We start from the raw sequence: 20,477 nt of genomic DNA, 5'->3' as shown, positions 1-20,477 counted from the left end.
TTTCCATGTCATATCCCTCGCTGTCCTGGAGATGAATCTCATGATCACTGGTCGTGGTGGCTGGTTGTTTTCCCCATCTCTCAGCCTACCCAGGCGGTGCACTACATCCAGAGAACCTGCAACAACATTTCGCTCCTCCTCCGGGACTATTGCCCTGCAAATGTCCTTCACTCTTGCTTTGATGTTCGAAGATTCCATCTTCGACTATACTGGTCATTCTCGTTTACCTTTGACTCCATTTCAGTGAGTTTCTTCTCCTGCTTTGCAACCTGAATGTTCAATGTTGCGTTCTGCTGCTTCAGAGTTTTTACTTCCTCAGCACTGAAATCAATCGATTTCTTCAGGTTAACGATACTAATAGTGTTCTTTTACACCAAATTCGTGATGTCATCTGCGCTCTCTTTGATTTTAGCCGTGAGGATGCGGACGATGTTGTCCTGTAGCTGGCTCATTGATGGTTCACTTCTCAGCGTCTTTGGAAGTTGCTCCTTGGTTGGGGTATTCGGGTATGCATCGCATTCACCCCCTTTTTTACACTGCAAGCATATGAGTGAGTTTCAACAATGCCTCTTTTCTCCTTGGAAGTTTCAACATCCATTATCTCAGCAACAGTTTGGTCATGTCCTGATTACATGCTACTAGCTATGAAGACGTTAGCAGGCTAACTTAACTACACCCGCTGACACGATAGCTAGCTTTCGATAGCTAGCTTGTTCGTTTGGAAATCGTCAAAAATATATTTCAATATATTTGAAATATAAATAGCTACATTGTATGGTTAGATATAATTTTTTGTGAAAAAAACCCTAATTGGAACTGCAGTCTAAAACTATAAACTTTGTGAGAAAACCCTAAAATTGTTCCTCAGCTAGAAATGTTACACCCTCTCATGTCGCCATCTTGAGCGCAACCGGGCACTTTTGTAAAATAGATGTTTAATGTCAATGTGACTCCCTGTTTAAATAAAAGTTAAATACAATTTAAAAAAACATCAAGACAAACACAGGATATGGGGTACACATGGTATCACATTATTACATACTAGGCCCTACTGCACCTGCATTCCAGCACCATTCCAGCATCTGGAATTGACTCAACATGTTTGAGGTGGGGGATCAATACATGTGGGGGAAGAGGTGGCTGTTGAATGTATGATTCTGATATGTACAGGTAAGTTCATTGTGTGTGTGGGGGGGGGGGGGCGTCCATGTTTGTGTCCGTACTCTGAGGTGTGTTTGAATATGAATGAGCAGCAGTGTTGTGATGTGTCCTATCCCATCCTTGCAGAGTGATCTTCCTTGGCCTCATCACATGTCTCAGTGGCTCCTCCTTAGGAGGGAGGGGGACACCACCACGGGACAGACCCCACATTCATCGCTAGAGATCAAACTTCAGACTCCCTCCAAAACCACTGAACCCCTCAACACACCGAAAGAGATTACGGTGCACACCCTTAGAGGGAGCCAGAACAGGATAACTCCCTCCAAACTCACAAAGACACAGAGGAGGAGGAACTATCCAACACCCAGGGAGAGAGAACGAGTGACCTCAGTCGAACACAGTCAGAAAGAGGAGGTGGAAGAGGCGTTAGATAGAGGAGGAGGTTACCCCAGAGGCCATTCCTCCTGTTCATGTGAGCAAGAAAGAGCAGAAGGCTTCTGATCAGCCAAATGGCAGGCAGAGGGAGAGGTCATAGTGATTCACACCCACAGAAAGACAACCCACACAACCTCTTGGTTGAGATGAACCACACAGAGGTAGAGGCAGAGGGCCTTCAGGGCTAGCCAGTCAGCCTGCCTGATCTGATCCTCAAGTCAATTGTATTTAAATTCATGTTCATTAAAGATTTTAATTCAAGAATTGAAAAGTCCCATATACTTAATGATCATTTTTCACTGTCTTCAACCCTCAAGAACCAGGGTGTCTGGGTCACCCTTTTACTGGGCAAACACAACTTGCATATCGTCATAGACTAGGCATTTTTTATTGTGAGCAAGAGTTGCGCTTTTTCCTTTTTTATGATGATTCATGTTTTTGGTTGCACCTCAACTCAAATTGGTTGAGCCCCCTTCGTTTTTTTGTTGTCAAATAATACCTTATTTTTTTAAATGTACAAAGTAAAATATTAAAAGCTTTAAAATTGGGATGTTTCCCAGGTATTTACACAACTTACTCCACACTTGCAAAGTGAAAGTTAATAGAAAAGTTCTGAAATTAAGTAGCAAACAGAAGAAAAGCAGAATTGAGTCCAATTATAATGCGAATAATTTAATGTTCTATGGTTCAATTCCATTTCTGAATGTCTGAAGAATAATTAATATTGTTCCTCCTCTTCCTTGTGGCAGGCGCAGCAGCACACTGCTCTCCAAAGAATGCAAAAAAATCGCCGGACTGCCCCTTTCCTTGCTCTGCATGGAACATCCAGTGTCACATCCTTGGTGACGTGTGGGGTGACATCCGGGATGACCACAGCAACATCCTCTGGAAAGGGAAAAAAGAGGGACAGAATGTAAACAAATGCAAACCGTAGGTTCTAAACACTGGCCAGTTGAAAGGTTCTACTAAGATGTCATGACAAACGGCACCTGTCAGAGTGCTCTCTAAGTGTTACTCACCTGTTTGGATGTTAGCTGGCAGAGGGGCGAAGACTGCCATCGTGAGAGTGCTTTCTTCAGATGAGACGTCCACAACCTCCAAGAGGGAAGCGATGGGCTCTGTGGTTGTGGTGATGTCCACAACCTCCAGGTGGGAAGAAGCCTGGTCTGCCTCTGTGTTAGGGGTAATTACCACAACCTCCAGGTGGGAAGAAGCCTGGTCTGCCTCTGTATTAGCAGTGATGTCCACAACCTCCAGGTGGGAAGAAGCCTGGTCTGCCTCTGTATTAGCGGTGATGTCCACAACCTCCAGGTGGGAAGAAGCCTGGTCTGCCTCTATGTTAGGGGTGATGTCCACAACGTCCAGGTGGGAAGAAGCCTGGTCTGCCTCTGTGTTAGGGGTAATTACCACAACCTCCAGGTGGGAAGATGCCGGGTCTGTCTCTATGTTAGGGGTGATGTCCACAACCTCCAGGTGGGAAGAAGCCTGGTCTGCCTCTGTGTTAGGGGTAATTACCACAACCTCCAGGTGGGAAGAAGCCTGGTCTGCCTCTGTATTAGCAGTGATGTCCACAACCTCCAGGTGGGAAGAAGCCTGGTCTGCCTCTGTATTAGCGGTGATGTCCACAACCTCCAGGTGGGAAGAAGCCTGGTCTGCCTCTATGTTAGGGGTGATGTCCACAACGTCCAGGTGGGAAGAAGCCTGGTCTGCCTCTGTGTTAGGGGTAATTACCACAACCTCCAGGTGGGAAGAAGCCTGGTCTGCCTTTATGTTAGTGGTGATGTCCACAACCACCAGGTGGGAAGAAGCCTGGTCTGCCTCTATGTTAGGGGTGATGTCCACAACCTCCAGGTGGGAGGAAGCCGGGTCTGCCTCTGTATTAGCGGTGATGTCCACAACCTCCAGGTGGAAAGAAGCCTGGTCTGCCTCTGTGTTAGCAGTGATGTCCACAACCTCCAGGTGGAAAGAAGCCTGGTCTGCCTCTGTATTAGAGGTGATGTCCACAACCTCCAGGTGGGAAGAAGCCTGGTCTGCCTCTGTATTAGCGGTGATGTCCACAACCTCCAGGTGGAAAGAAGCCTGGTCTGCCTCTGTGTTAGCAGTGATGTCCACAACCTCCAGGTGGAAAGAAGCCTGGTCTGCCTCTGTATTAGCGGTGATGTCCACAACCTCCAGGTGGGAAGAAGCCTGGTCTGCCTTTATGTTAGTGGTGATGTCCACAACCTCCAGGTGGGAAGAAGCCTGGTCTGCCTCTATGTTAGGGTTGATGTCCATAGCGTCCAGGTGGGAGGAAGCCGGGTCTGCGTCTGTGTTATGAGTGACAACAACAATCCTGATGAGTTCTATTACTACAAGTCACCAAGATGTCATCAGAACAGGCATCTGTCAGAGTGCTCTCTATCATTGCTACTCACCTGCTTGGATGTCAGCTGGTAGTGTGGTGGAGACGGCCACCGCGAGGACAGGGGGGACTGGTAGGGTGGCTGCAGGGGGCTGGAAGCAGCTCTGCACCTCGTCCGCCACAAAGGCACAGACAGAGCTCATATAAAAAGGGCTCTGGAGGTCATCCGTGGAGAAGGACTGACTGATTCTCCCGAGGATCGACCGCACAGAGTCAAAAGCAGCAGCCCGGGAGAAAGGGATGTGAGGGGAAGGGTCCTTTAACATGCAGGAGAGCTTCTCCACTACGGCTGCCACCATGCCCACGGCCATCCCGCTTATAAGGATTAGTTGCTCTGAATGGCCTTCCTCTGTCTGAAGCCACAGGGCCAATAGGAGTCTGGGCACCACCTCCACCACCACCTGAGATGGGCTGAGCAGGTTGCTACGGGGCTCATTGGACTGCTCGCCCAGAATGCTCCTCACAGCTCTCTCCACGATGCTGTGGACCTTAGGATCGCTGAAATCAACAAAAAGGAGAAGACAAAGCTAAACGATGTGCAATGTTCTCACATAGAACACTGTCTTAGTCTGTTTCTGCGTAGTTACAGATGTGTAGATAAATGGATCAAGTCATATGCAGGGCAGTACATGGAACTCACATGTCAGCTGGCGAGGTGGGGTGCATGGAGCGGCGGAGCTTGCAGATTGCCTCGTGCTCTATGTCCATCATTTTTAGGCAAGTGTTTACTTCCCAGGCCTGCAGTATGAAACAGGAAGTTCCATTAGTGTAATTTCACAACAGATCTATCCTGCTGTAAAGAGCTCACTAACTTGTAGTATGTCTCTAACTCTCATTCTCTTACCAGCCGAGCGAGGTCGTTTCCCTCCTCCAGTGTTTCCTTCCACACCCTTCAAATAAAACACAGAGCAATTCAACTATCCAGGCTCCTGATTTTTCTGTTGTTTATTTTACCCACACCTCCTGTAGTGCTGCTGGTGGCAGGGAATGGCAGTGAGGGTGAGTGCTGACGTGGTACTCACCTCTCCCTAAGGGATTTTTTGCCCTGAGTCACCAGCCAGTTGCTCATGTGCTCCGTGGTCATATGGGGCGGGACCTGGCCTTTACTCTGGAGCAGCAGATAGTGGACCATGAGCTTCTTCTGCAAGATGAGGTAAGGTGTGAGACCGTGCCACGAAATACCATATCATGTGCTTTCAGAAGGGCCTCTCGCAACATTTCACAACTGCTCATGCCTGACAATTTGCAAGTGATATTAAGAACTCTTATGACCAACTTCTCAAAACTGTCTTGAAATACAACTCTCTTTCTGTTGTTTATGTTTTTGTGGGATGAATCTTACCTGTTTATTGTAATATGTTTCCTCCCAGCAGGCCTGCAGAGTCTGAAAATAAAGGCTGCTTCTACAGAATTCCTTTGAAGATAATGAAAATAATTATGCTTTGTTATGCACATTATGCACAGGCATTTACAGTATGCAAAAATTAATTTCTCCTAAGATTACCTTTGTGGGACCATAAGTGAACTCCGGAATGCACCAAACCCTATCCATGGTAAGATGGGGAAGAAATGCAGCGCTATAGATATACGCGACGCTCTAGAGATAACAGGAATGACTTAAAGTCGTGAATGATCAATGACTGTGGAGTCGTCCAATATGCTGGACTTAGAATTGAGTTGTAGGCGATGTTTGGCGCAAAATAGAATGTTTACATTCTATTGCCATGGAGAAATGGAATGTGTAGAACCTGCATAATTGGGTATGCTTCTATGTCTTTATTTCGTGAAAGATTAAGCTCTTTATTATGTCATAATGTGTATATCATCTACTGCATCTTTATGTAATACATGTATCGCTAGCCACTTTAAACTATGCCACTTTATGTTTATATACCCCACATTACTCATCTCATATGTATATACTGTACTCTATACCATCTACTGCATCTTGCCTATGCCGTTCTGTACCATCACTCATTCATATATCTTTATGTACATATTCTTTATCCCTTTACACTTGTGTGTATAAGGTAGTAGTTGTGGAATTGTTAGGTTAGATTACTTGTTGGTTATTACTGCATTGTCGGAACTAGAAGCACAAGCATTTCGCTACACTCGCATAAACATCTGCTAACCATGTGTATGTGACAAATACAATTTGATTTGATATGAGGACGTAGGAGCCCGTCCCGATTCATGACGCGATTATCCAGGTGCATGTTGCTTAGACCTACTAATCCAACCTTGGTTTACAAGTTAAATACATAGATTTGTATAGGCATATATAAACAATCGACCACATCCATTTAAAACAATGATTGTCAATTGAAAATGTGGTTGTTGTGTTATCCTGTTGTGAGTTCCAGTCCCCTTAAGCACATTATTCCAATATTTCCGAGCTCTGAATTGACACAATGAACACTTTTACAAAGATATTCGGTTAAAAATAAGAGTATGAATGACAATAAACGTATGACTTGGATTGTATGCATAACAGTGTAGTAAACAATATCGCTCAGCGTGGGAACTTTGGTGTTTGGAAAGTATCCGTTATAAGTCTCCATGGCACGTATCACTTCGTTGTCTTGTTGGTAATAGTAAAAATGCATGACAGTCCGCATTGTAATGGTCTAACAGGTGTTTTTCATTTTGTTTCTCACATTAAACAGACATTTGAGAACGTTATTGCTTACAGTTGTACCTATGATGCACAGACACACTAAAGCTGTACAGTGTAATTTCAATAGTCAGTTTCAATTATTTGCAGATGTATTCCCTATTATTTACAAATCGAAATATGTAACATTTGAAATGAATGTGGCAGAACAGTTTAGCATAGAGTTCCTGTGGGAGTCTTCTCCTTCAGTCTTTTTGCCTCCTAGGCCTCGTTTCTCATTACATGGGATTTCCCCAGTGCCAACTTCACATGAGATGGCCGCTGTTTACTGTCATGTGGTGCTGAATGACAGATATTGCTCTGCCGATATCGCTGCTGTCCATGGTCCTGAAATATACAATCTTGGCTATTTGCATATGTACAACCGTCCAAACTTGACCCCCCCACACATACACACACATTAATGCTAATTTCACACACATTTTATTCCAAGTGTGATTGTGTTTGAATAAAGAGCCGAAGAATGAAATCAATGTGTGGATGTTAATTGGACAATGTAAATGTGCTTTTAAATAAGGCAATGTTTATATGACCCCTTTCAAAGAGTTGCTCATTTATCACTTTCTTGCAGATATACAGTTCCTTCAGAAAGTGTTCATACCCCTTAACTTATTCCAAATTTTGTTTTCTTACAGCCTGAATTCCAAATGGATTAAATTATAGTTTTTTTATCATCTCACCCAGCTACAGACAATACCCCATAATGACAAAGTGAAAACATGTTTCAATTTTATTTTTCAAATGTATTGAAAATGAAATACAGAAATATCTCATTTACATAAGTATTGACAATACATGTTAAAATCACCTTTGGCAGCGATTTAAAGCTGAGAGTCTTTCTGGGTAAGTCTCCAAGAGCTTTGCACCCCTGGATTGTACCATATTTGCAATATCACACCTACACACCTACTTTGCAAACACACCTACTCATTTAAGGGTTTTAATTTACTTTTACAATTGTTTAGAATAATAGTGAACACATCAAAACTATGAAATAGCACAATTGGAATCATGTAGTAAGCAAAAATGTGTATTACAAATCAAAATATATTTGAGATTTGAGATTCTTCGAAGTAGCCATCCTTTTCCTTGATGACCGCTTTGCACACTCTTGGCATTCTCTCAAACCTTTTCATGAGGTAGTCACCTGGAATGCATTTCAATTAACAGGTGTACCTTCTTAAAAGTTAATTTGTGGAATTTCTTTCCTTATTAAAGCGTTTTAGCCAATAGGATGTGTTGTGACAAGGTAGGGATGGTTTACAGAAGATATTCCTATTTGGTAAAAGACCAAGTCCATATAATGCCAAGAACAGCTGAAAAAAGCAAAGAGAACCAACAGTCCATCATTACTTAAGACATGAAGGTCAGTCAATATGGAATATTTCAAGAACTTTGAACGTTTCTTCTAGTGCAGTCGCAAAAACCATGAAGCGCTTTATGAAACTGGCTCTCATGAGAAAGACCCAGAGTTACCTTTGCTGCAGAGGATAAGTTCATTAGAGTTAACTGCACCTCAGATTGGAGCCCAAATAAATGCTTCACAGAGTTCAAGAAACACACACATCTCAACATGCACTGTTCAGAGGAGACTGCGTGAATCAGGCCTTCATGGTCCAATTGCTCCATTGAAACCACTACTAAAGGACATACACCAACAATACGAATAGACTGGCTTGGGCCAAGAAACACGAGCAATAGACCTTAGACTGGTGTAAATCTGTCCTTTGGTCTGATGAGTCCAAATGTGAGATTTTTGGCTTTGAATGTGTGTGTAAAGAATCCAGGGTGTTTAGTTGGGTCTACTCTTCATTATAAAACTATTTGCTAAATGGTTTAAAATCCGTCAGAAGCTGCTTTCAATTCAGGGTAGCTCTGTAAAAGTCTTGACGGAGACAGAGCTCGTTTTGTCAAGAAAAGTGAAAAGGACTGAGGCAAAGTAAAATGGAAAATACATGGAAAGGAACATGGAAGAACCTCAAAGAACATTGCATTTTTGAGATCATGTAACATCAAACATAACATCAAAATGCATCTTATATTCCTGCCCTTAAAGAAAAACCACATGATTTCAACTAACATTTTATGTGAAAACATGTTTTGGAACACAACGTGATCACGTTTTCACATATGTAGTTTAATGTTGCTTTACATGTTATCACATTATTTTCACATAAGATTACATGAAAACATGCTCTTGGAAAACTTCCCATGTTCACATGTGAAATTCATGTGGTTTTGGCGTAAACGCCCTGCAGTTCCACACTCAAGGTTCTTAATAATGCTTTCAAATGCACATGTACGATTGTGCATGTGTAATGGGTTGAAAACAAAGTCACTAAAAACAGACACGCTTTTATTATACCCCCCCCCCCCCCCCAATTTGTTTATGTATTTGTCTTAATTAATCTAAATTGTATTTTCTTCATACTTTAGCGTTAGCAGTCCATCAGGCCAATAGATGGCGCTGTTGCACTGTTGTAGCAAGAGAAACAGCAAGTTCTGGCCAAGCGCTCACCATTCTGCAGAATAAGTATCAGAACTTTACAGAGGTAAACTGTGTCTGTTCTTTTTACTATTACAGGTATGTAACAGAACTTCCAAACGTTCAAATATATTCACAATATGTAAAAACATGCTATTTAACAACTTTGTCAAGATATTATCACGTTAGGAAAGGTTTTGTTTTGGCTTTGTGTCGAAATGAGTGAGAGAGGAACATGATTTACATTGAGTGAGAGTATATGTTAGCTTGATGCTAGCTGAGGTAAAAAACGATTTACGAGTCACAGAGACTATGTTCACTGAGTAGCTTACTTGTACTGGATTTTGTCTAGGATATCTTTTTATAAAGAATCCATTTGTTAGGGATTTCTGAGTTCGTTTTACATGTTATTGGTTTTGTGTCAAATTGTGCTCACTAGCTGGCCGAGCACGCTCAGTCTGGTGGACTTTTAGTGCATACAGTGAGAGAGACGATTTTCTATAGGTGCCACTATCTTAAAGCTGAATGTATTGTTGTCAGTTTTCTATAGAGGTAGCGGTATATAGAAAAACATTCAGTTATTTACGTTTTCATATATAGTTGTTTCTATTGTATGAATGTGAAATACAATGTGGTTTTCATGTGAAACCATACGCTAAGACAGTTATTTGTGGAACATTTTGGAATTCTGCTTTAGGTAAAGTGCATTTATGTTGTGTATTTTAAAGTGTGCACTTGTTTGATGTGAATATTTTCAAAGTACTGACAAGAAAATAGACAATTGAACAAGAGAAAAAAACATTCTTCAGAATAAAGAAAGCGGCAGAACTTTGCAGACGTAAACTTGTGTCCGTTCTTTTTACTATTGCAGGCCACCTCAGCTACTCATGCACTCTGTCTGCACACGTATCGACGCATAAACATACACTAATGTTCTCTCTCTTGTGTTTGTCAGCAGTTCATCGTGGCCCTGTTATTCGCCTCCTTCACCAAAGCTCAGTCAGGGACCTACATGAAGAGTGCCATCACTCAGAGATACACTTTGACCTGTCCAGTTCTCTCATCGGACTCATAGACGGCAGCTTTGAGATGGGTATCAACAATAACATTGAGTTGCTTGAGAATTCATGTATTTAAAACCAGATACAAACTACAGTATGATAAAAAAAAATTGTGGTTCAATCAGTCTGCTCTCAATACTGTCCAGTTTTATAGTTTTTCCTATTAATTGATTGACTGGCGATTGTCCATAACTCTACTGTCAAACCCCTAACATTGTTGTATGTGATGCTATGTTGTTGCAGCCTAGTATCCAAACTGATATGCCATTTTTAGTTTTTTTTAAAACTGTGTTTATAATTTGCGATTCCTGGCTACTGTAGTGTTGTGGTTTCTTGCAGGTAACCTGCTGTGGTCAGCCATTTTTGGGCGAAGCTGCACCGCCCAGGCTCATTGCTATGGGCTGTTTCCTCATGGCTGTAGGATCCTTCCTCACAGAACTGCCACACTTCTTCATGGGACGGTAAAACAACTGAAATACTGGTTAAACTTGTACTTGTAGAGATACTCCAATGCGGAGGATAGTTTTACTTTAGAAATAAAGAAATGTATCCAGTTGTTGATTAATCTCAGTTAACTTAGAACTAAAGTCTTGCGTAATTGGTCAGCTGCTTGATTATGTTTTGGGGCCATACATGTTAAGAGAAGGGATTAAGAGATGCTATAACTGTGACGTGGTAAGGTTGGACCCAGGTGCAGAGAAGAGACCAGAAGATGAAGCAGTGGTTCCAACCAGTGTCTCCACTCCTCAAGGGCCCACTTAACTGCCAAGAGCTCCCGGTTGCCTACGTGGTAGTTGCCTTCCGCTGGTTGAGAACCGCTTGGAGAGAAAGGTGCATGGGTGCAGTGTCTTATCCTCCTCGTTCGCTGTGAAAGGACCGCCCCAGCTCCGGTGTCCGAGGCGTCCACCTCTACCACAAAGGGACGAGTCGGATCAGGATGAACGAGGAAGGGTCCGGAGGTGAAACGTCCCTTGAGCTCTATGAATGCCCTGTCAGCCTCGGGATTCCAGCAAAAACCTGCTTGAGTGAGGTGGGACAGGGCTGTATGTGTTCCGGAAGGGTTTTTGGGGAAGATCAGGATGTCGTCGAGGTAAACAAAGACGAACCGATTCAACATTTCCCTAAGAGTGTCATTGATCAATGCTTGAAAGACTGCTGGTGAGTTAGATATTCCAAAGGTCATGACTAGATACTCAGTGATCACTAGGGGGTGTTAAAGGCAGTTTTCCACTCATCTCCCTGATTCTCACCAGATTTTAAGCGTTGCGGAGGTCCAGTTTGGTGAAGAATTGGGCTCCTAGGGCCAACTCCAAGTTTGGGTCAGAGACAGAGAGACAAGGGATGCGTTTAGACAGGCAGCCCAACTATGATATTTTTTCCACTAATTTGTCTTTTGAACAATCACATTAGATATTTTCGCATCAGCTCTTTTTCAGAGCATATCTGATTTGTCAAAATACAAATTACAATTGGGCTGAATTGGGCTGCCTGTCTCAACGCAGCCATAGAAACCTGAACATGCTCCAACTGAAATGTTCCCTCCTGTCAGTACTGATGTTGAATGGCATTAAATACACTTTTTTTGTTCTCTCCCATCCCCAGTAGGTTTGTTGAACATGAGTGGAAATGAAACTCCAGCACACTGTTAGCACTAAAGACGTGTGAGTATAACTTTTCCAGGTGAGTTGAACCTGCCTGTGGGTGCGGTGGGGATATTCCTGGGAGTTCTACTGATGAAGAGGTATAAGCTTGGCGTTGTGTCTGGAGCCTAGCTGTCTTTCGTCCTCTCCTTCATGGCCTGCCTCCTCCTCCCTCTGCAGTCTGGCACTAAGTGTGACAACGTTCAGGTGGCTGGTCTGACCGTGTCCTACAACGAGTAAATATGACATCTGATTGGTTGGCAGGTGGGTGGGTGGTTTGATAAAAACAAAAGTTTTGATCAGTGGAATATGAGGGAGAGTTAGACCAAAACACACATGGGCTTGTGCCGGGGCTCCCTCTTGTGGGAATATACAGTATGGTTGTTACTGAGCTAGGATTCCTGGCTGTTTTGTCATAGGCACAGTGACAATGTCAATGATAGTTCAGCAACAATTATTTAAACATCATTATTATCAACCATTTCCTCTGTCCCCTGGTATATGATGGTAGCCTGTTGTCAGAGTGTAACAGACTGCTCCTTCTTGGCTGGGGAGTGGGACCCTGTGTGTTCAGACAATGGCATCACCTACACCTCCCCCTGCCTTGCAGGCTGCTCCAGCTTTACAGGTTACGGCAAGAACACTGTACCAATATTATTAATGTACTGAGTGTACAAAACATTCACAGGGATGCTGGCCCATGTTGACTCCAATGCCTCCCACAGTTGTGTCAAATTGGCTGTATGTCTTTTGAGTGGTGGACCATTCTTGATACACACGGGAAACTGTTGAGCGTAAAAAGCGTTGCAGTTCTTGACACAAACTGGTATCCCTAGCACCTACTACCATGCCCCGTTGAAAGGCACGTAAATATTTTGTCTTGCCCATTCACCCTCTGAATGGCACACATACACAATCCATGTCTCAATTGTCTCAAGCCTTACAATATATATATATTTTTTACCTTTCTCCTCCTCTTTATCTACACTGATTTAACTAGTGACATCCATAAGGGATTATAGCTTTAACCTGGATTCATCTGGTCAGCATATGTCATGGAAAGAGCAGGTGTTAATATTTTATACACTCAGTGTAACTCATTGACACGGAAATAAGTTATTTTCAACCATTAACTGGGTCCTTGCTGTGGCCTTATCTAAGTAAGTAATTGCTGATTGACAATAAAGTATTATTTTGATATATGGAAAAAATATGGTATGCAATTCTTATGTAGAGAAGCTTCTCTCTGGTAGTTGTTCAATATGACTTCAACTTTTACAGGGAACTCTTATTCTTTTTAATTAACAAATATCATCAAACAAAAGAGGAATAGTCACATTCAAACAAGCGTAATAACAAACTTTTTACATTGCCAGGAATCCTAAACAAACAAAGCAACAAGTTTTAATTGCCTTTTTGTTTTTCATTTTAGTTAGTGGTGCCATATTGTTTAAACGTATTTATAAAGTGAAAAAAGTTAGGTTTTGAATTAGACCATTTGCATTTGTGAATATGAAATGTACCTAGTATTATTAGCAGTTGAATTAAATATACTACATCTTTATCTATGACAGAATTTCTGAAATAAATCATTATCAAAACCATTAAATAGTACAATCGGTCCAATTTCTTTTGTAACAAAATTCTGTATGTCAATCCAAAACATTCTGCTATAAATACAGGTAAAAAAACAAATGCAAAATGGTATCCTTCTCCATTCCACAGAAATCACAGTTATTTTCAATATTCTGCTTGAATCTTTCCAAAACATGTTTCACAGGTTAATTTCTATGTAACATTTTAAATTAAACTTCCTTTACTTTGTTACTGATACAATATTTGTTAGCAATTTTCCATGCTTTCCCCCATTTGTATATCACCATAGATATCTGACAAAAATAATCTTGCTGAGGGAATTGTAGTATCACAAACAATATTCCTAATCTGTTTATTACTACATTTATCTTTGTTGATATTGCCAATGAATATATTTTCATGTAAATCTGTTACTTACATCAACCACAGAGGAATTTAAAAGATATACAACCCCCTTGGAATCGCATCAAAAACAATTGCATATTCTTTCGGGGTTATTGGAATTTTAAACTTATCAAGATATTCCCCATATGAGAGAAGATATCCATCCTTATTCAGTAACTGACCAACCAAAATAATTTCATTCACAAACCAGCCATGAAAAAAAAGAGACTTATTTTTAAATCGTATATCTTTGTTGTTCCATAAAAAGTATCTGTGAGTGGAAAAATTGTGTTTATACGCTAACATACAAGCTAAAATTGCCTGCTTATGGAATTTGGCCAACTTTCCTGGGATTTTATCAACATCAAAATTACATTGAAGCAAAAATTCTAAACCACCAACAGTCAAATAAATACTTAGTGAAGACATTCCAAATACGTTTCTGGTTCTTAACTTCTCTAGGGTATGGGGCAGCATTTTCACATTTGGATGAAAAGCATACCCAAATTCAACTGCCAGTTACTCATCGCCAGGAGATAAGATATGCACATTATTAGTAGATTTGGATAGAAAACACTCTGAAGTTTCATGTCTGTGAGTATAACATAACTTATTTAGCAGGCGAAACCCCGAGGACAAACCATTCAGATTTTTTTTTTTTTGAGGTCACTGTCTTTTCAATGAGTTTTCATTGGGGAACCAGATTTCTAAGCAACTTGCTTGCAGTTCCTACGACTTCCACTGGATGTCAACAGTCGTGAGAAATATGTTGAGGTTATTCCTTTGTGTAATGAAGAAATACGGCCATCTTGAAGTCGAGGCACTCCTGGTGTCCTAGACATGCGTTTCAATCAAACAGAAGGCATGCTACATATCGTTTTAATCCTGTATATGTGTTCAATCATCCGTCTTCAATTTTATCAATTATTAACGTAAAAAAATACCTAAAGTTGTATTACATAAGTAGTTTGACATTTTTTGGCAAAGTTTAAAGGTAACCTTTGATATATTTTGTCATCATGTTTGAGCAAGTTGGAACCGGTGTTTTTCTGGATCAAACGCGCCAAATAAATTGACATTTTGGACATATATCGACGAAATTAATCGAACAAAAGGACCATTTGTGATGTTTATGGGACATATTGGAGTGCCAACAACAGAAGCTCGTCAAAGGTAAGGCATGAATTATATTTTTATTCTGCGTTTTGTGTCGCTCCTGCAGGGTTGAAATGTTTTCTCTCTTTTGTTTACAATGGTGCTATGCTCAGATAATAGCATCGTATGCTTTCGCTGAAAAGCCTATTTGAATTCTGACATGTTGGCTGGATTCACAACCAGTGTAGCTTTAATTTGATATCTTTCATGTGTGATTTAATGAAAGTTTGATTTTATAGTAATTTTCATAGTCATTCATTTTAATGTGGCGCTATGCATTTTCTCAGGCTTTTCAAACTCAGATTTTTGGATATAAATATGAACTTTACCGAACATAAAATACATGTATTGTGTAACATGAAGTCCTATGAGTGTCATCTGATGAAGATTATCAAAGGTTATGATTAATTTTATCTCTATTTCTGCTTTTTGTTAATGCTCTCTTTAGCTGGAAACATGGCTATCTTTTTCTGTGACTTGGCTCATACCTTACATAATGGTTTGGTGTGCTTTCGTCGTAAAACCTTTTTGAAATCGGACACTTTGGCTGGATTTACAACAAGTGTAGCTTTAAAATGGTGTAAAATACTTGTATGTTTGAGGAATTTAAATTATGGGATTTCTGTTGTTTTGAATATGGCGCCCTGCAGTATCACTGGCTGTTGATGAGGTGGGACGCTAACGTCCCACATACCCTAGAGATGTTAACATACTTCAGAATCCAATTTATTTTAAAAGTATTATTTAGAGCACATGTGTCAAACTCAAGGCCCGCGGGCCAGATGTGGCCCGCCATGTCATTTTATGTGGCCCGCGAGAGCTTAAAAGTTTTGAGTGTCTAAAAATAAATACCCAAAAAATAAATTAAGAGCGTGCTTTGACCAAAAACTACATTCCCACAATGCCTTTCGACTACGCTAGCCACGGCAGTGTCCATGCCAACGAGTGGAATTGAGATATAAATAATGATCCCAAAATGTCCAGAAAGAGAAAAGTTGATGCAGACGGAAGACTGTTTCAAGAAAGATGGGAAGGCGAATACTTGTTTGTGCTTCAAGGAGAAAGACCGGTATGTCTTTTGTGTTACGAGGCGGTGTCGGTTATCAAAGAGTACAATCTGCGTCGACATTTTGACACCAAACACGGAGCTAAGTACGCTAAAGCTAGCCTTCAAGAAAAGCAACAAATTGCCCAAGAATTAAAAGGCAAACTGCGGTCGCAGCAGAGTTTGTTCATGAAATCCACAGCCAAAAACGAGGCCGCGGTGAAAGCTAGCTTCATTGTGGCTGAAGAAATCGCCCACGCTTCCAAGTCTTTTTCAGAGGGAGCGTTTTTGAAGCAGTGCATGCTGAAGGTCTGTGAGCAGGTGTGTCCCGACCAGTTACAGACTTTTAAAAATGTCAGTTTATCAAGAAACACCATCGCCGACCGAGTGAAGGAACTAGCAGAAAATCTTACAACACAGCTGGCCGAGGAGACACGCAGCTACACAGCTTTTTCATTAGCTGTTGATGAAAGCACAGATAACACGGACACAGCGCAGTTATCAATTTTTATTAGAGGCGTAAAGTCGGACCTCTCTATCACTGAGGAGCTGTTGGATGTGGCTGCAATGCATGGGACCACGACGGGACAGAACATTTTTGATGCGGTAGAGAAGTCCGTAAGTAAAAATGCATTGCAGTGGGAAACCTTGGTAGGATTAACTACAGACGGTGCACCGGCAATGTGTGGAGGAAAAGTGGGCTTGGTTGGACTAATGAAGGGGAAAATGCAAAAAATGAACTGTCACACGCCTTTGATAACGTATCATTGCATTATCCATCAAGAAGCTTTGTGTGGGAAGGTGCTGGGGATGGAGGACATTGTGACCACAGTCATGAAAACTGAACTTCATTCGGGCGCGTGGCCTGAATCACCGTCAGTTCCAGCAGTTTTTGCTGGAGATGGGCTCGGAACACGGGGATGTGCTGTACCATACAGAAGTGCGGTGGCTGAGTAGGAGCAAAGTCCTCAAGCGATTTTTCGAGCTCAGGATAGACATTGCTCTTTTTATGCAGAGTAAAGGAAAACTCATGTCTGAACTATCAGATCCAAAGTGGATGTGTGACTTTGCTGTGTTGTGTGACATAACCGACCATCTCGCCCAGCTGAATCAGAAGCTGCAGGGATGCAAACAAGTCATCACGCAGATGTCCGACACGATCACGGCTTTCCAGCGTAAATTGGACTTATGGATGTGGCAAGTGAAACAGGACAATCTTGTTCACTTTCCTGTTTGTCAGAGCATGTCAGCCTCATTTCCTGAGACTTTTTCATGTGCTCAGTTGGCTACCAAACTGAGCTGGTTAAAGACTGAGTTTGATCGGCGCTTCTCTGACTTCAGAGCACAACAGTCTGGCTTTGACATCTTTGCCAATCCTTTCACCACCGATGTCTGCACTGCACCCCAACACCTTCAGATGGAGCTAATTGAGCTTCAAAGCGACAGTGGCCTGAGAGCAAAGTTTCAGGATGCTACAATCCACAACTACTTTTACCGTCTGCTGCCTCCTGGTTTGATGCCACAGCTTCGACTTCATGCTGCCCGTGTTCTGTCCATGTTTGGGAGCACCTATCTGTGCGAACCGTTTTTTTCCAAAATGAATCTGAACAAAAACAAGCACAGATCACGCCTCACGGGTGACAACCTCCATGCTGTTCTACGCATTGCCTCAGCACAGGACCTAAAACCAGACATTGACACACTGGTAACGGGAAAACGGTGCCAGACATCTGGTCAGAAAACACACAGGCAAGCATTTTTTTTAAACTTAATTAAAATATAATAAAATGTAATTCAACCAAGGAGAAGAACAGTTAAACTGTGTGCAATTTAATGATTGTGCTTGCATTTTGTTTTGTGTTTATCATTTTCAGAACATGATCAATCGATAGTAGAGAGAGAATCCACTTGGTGTGTTCAAGGACAGGCAGCATCTCCTCATCAAAGACTAACCGAAAAACTTGACCAATATAGTTGTGAACTGAGTCAACCTTTATTTTGGTATTTTTAGTTGATTACATATTATTTATGTGTAGCTGCTGTAGTAATTATTTAATGTTTGCAGGTTTATGTGTGTATGCAGACAAATTGTTGTCATCAAACCATCAGTTGGGTGCAAGGCTGTGTGCAGCCTTTTTTTTGTAAAATGCTACATGTGTCATACATGTTCTTTGCAGCTCAGTTTTATGTTATTTTTCTTTATTCACTTGGACAGTTTGATCCTTCATTAATGGAGTTATGTGGGTTTTCATAAGCTGACAAAATTTTAAAGGATTTATGTTAGAGCTACAAGCAAACATATATTTTCTATGCAACTGTAATTGTCACTTGAATAAGTTATAATAAATAATGAGTTATTTAACATTAAGGAGGAGTTACATTTATTTTACATTACATTCGATTACATTTATAAGTTACATCTGGCCCTTTGAGGACAGCCATTATGCTGATGTGGCCCTCGGTGAAAATGAGTTTGACACCCCTGATTTAGAGTATTGAAATCTAAAACCTCAAGACCTCCTTGTTCTTTGGTATTGGTGAGAATATATTTTCGTAGATAGTGAGGCTTGTTCCTCCAAATAAAATTGTAACGAATCTTATCTAAGTCCTTTACAATTTCAGGTCTAACACGGGTCCTCGGGCGGCCAAGTGGCTGCGTGCGCACCCCGAGGTTGAAGTTGCCCGAGTCGGTTTAGATCACATGCACCTGTACGAGGATGTCAGGCAGGCAGGAAGTCCGGCGCCTGTAGTGGGCTTCCCGGTAGTGGTCTGGGAGGGAGTGCAGGCGCGAGGCCTGAAAAACAGGCTCAAGGACCTGCATAGCTTGGCGCGATCCCCCACCTGTCCAAGACCATCTTGTGACAGGGAGGAGACCGTGCGCCATGCCTTTTGGAACTGTGCCTTTGCCGGAGTAGTATGGGCTAGGGCACGGGTGTTGTTAGGAAGGGTAAGAGAGGATTTTGTTTTGACGTGGGCAAGGTTAGAGAGAGGTGTAGGGAGAGCGAGAGGGACGGATAGGGATAGGTTTCTGCTCTGGCTTCTCATGAGTCTCTTTAAACTGGGGCTGTGGGAAGCCAGGCAGAACATGGTAAAGACAGGGAGAGATTGAGGGGTTGAGGGGATAGTTAGGAGGGTGGAAGGAGATTTGAGAGGGAGGATGAAGAGGGAGGCGTGGGGGGAAGTGGGGGCAGCATGCTGATTGGGAGAGGTGGAAGGGGGGTTTAGGGCTGGGATTAATTTAGATATTTTACGGGGATAGATTGGGGACGTGGAGATAGGGAAAGGTATTGTTTAGGTATGAGGGAAGATGCTCCCTTTAGGAGGGAAGATGCTCCCCTGAGTTTTGTTTTGAGGATTTATTTTTGTGTTGTAATTTAAAAATGCCTAAATTTGATTTTGATTGTAATATATGGTTTTGTATTGAACGGCATTGAAAGTAATACATAATTTATTCCCCCAAAAAATCTGTTCTTATCAGTTTAATATCTCATACGTCCCCCATTAGGGGACTACATATTAAATTGATTCCTCCTCAGGGAGGACCCGAAGGGGCTGGGCGGCTACCTTCATCCTCCAGCTATGTTCTCCCTGGGGGCTGACAGGGGGACATTATTTTATGCACGTCAGCCACCGTTTTGCAGGCGCTGTATGGCCTACGGCCATATCCTATCCACGTGCAGCACAAGAGAGTGCATATTTTGTGGATCTGGGGAGCACGAGGCTAAGGACTGTGATGAACCTAAGGCGTGCCACGGGTGTAGCTAGTCAGCACACCTGTGACGGGGATGCCCGGCTCGTCAGAGGTCATACGCATCTGGAGCTGGGGGATGGGGGATGGGGGAGGGGGAGGAGGCTCAGACCAAGACCCGACCACAGGCCCAGAGGTGACGGCCTCACAGGAGGAGGAAATACCGGCAGCAGGAGGAGAGGGGGACGGAGATGGTACGGGAGCAGGAGAACCGGGAGGAGAGGAGGGAAAGGAGGTTGGAAGAAGCAAGGAAGTGGAGGAGCCAGAAAGAGCAGCAGAGGAGGAAGAGGTGGGGGAGAATGAGACGGCGGAAGGACCAGTAGAAGAGGGGGTGTGGGGGGACAGCATAGTGTCGAGCGCTCTCGTGGAAGAGATGAGGGGAATGGTGGAGGAGCTGGCGAGGAGGGGGGGTGGTGTCTCCCTGCTACCGACAACGCCTAAGAGGAAGGGGTGCTCGACAGACAGCGAGAGGTGGGAGAAGGTGGCCAAGCGAGCGATGGGGGTGGGAGAACCCTCTGTGTCCTCGCTGGTTTCCCCAGCCCCTCAACTCCTGGTGGATTTCGATACACCAAACAAGGCTGATTAGGGGTCGCAGTTCCTGATTGGGTACATGGGCTCCCCTGTTCTCTACCCAACCAGCTACGGGGCTGGGGAAGTGGAGAAATGTGGGGGTCAACCCAGGATGCAGG

At 42.6% G+C, this 20,477-nt stretch overlaps 1 protein-coding gene across 1 annotated transcript; it reads left to right on the top strand.

Annotated features, from left to right (window-relative positions):
- Nucleotides 1–9,211: 9,211 nt before the first annotated feature.
- LOC129868762 (general transcription factor II-I repeat domain-containing protein 2-like) lies at nucleotides 9,212–18,408 on the top strand. The gene is made up of 2 exons (XM_055942976.1): nucleotides 9,212–9,258; nucleotides 10,115–18,408. Exon 2 carries the CDS (start codon nucleotides 15,972–15,974, stop codon nucleotides 16,995–16,997), a length of 1,026 nt encoding a protein of 341 aa, XP_055798951.1. The 5' UTR covers nucleotides 9,212–9,258; nucleotides 10,115–15,971; the 3' UTR covers nucleotides 16,998–18,408.
- Nucleotides 18,409–20,477: the final 2,069 nt, after the last annotated feature.

This window comes from Salvelinus fontinalis, chromosome 13 (assembly GCF_029448725.1).
Source record: "Salvelinus fontinalis isolate EN_2023a chromosome 13, ASM2944872v1, whole genome shotgun sequence".
Classification (NCBI taxonomy): Eukaryota; Metazoa; Chordata; class Actinopteri; order Salmoniformes; family Salmonidae; genus Salvelinus; species Salvelinus fontinalis.
The sequence above is the reverse complement of the archived record's forward strand: the minus strand, read 5'-3'. Positions and strand labels throughout refer to the sequence as shown.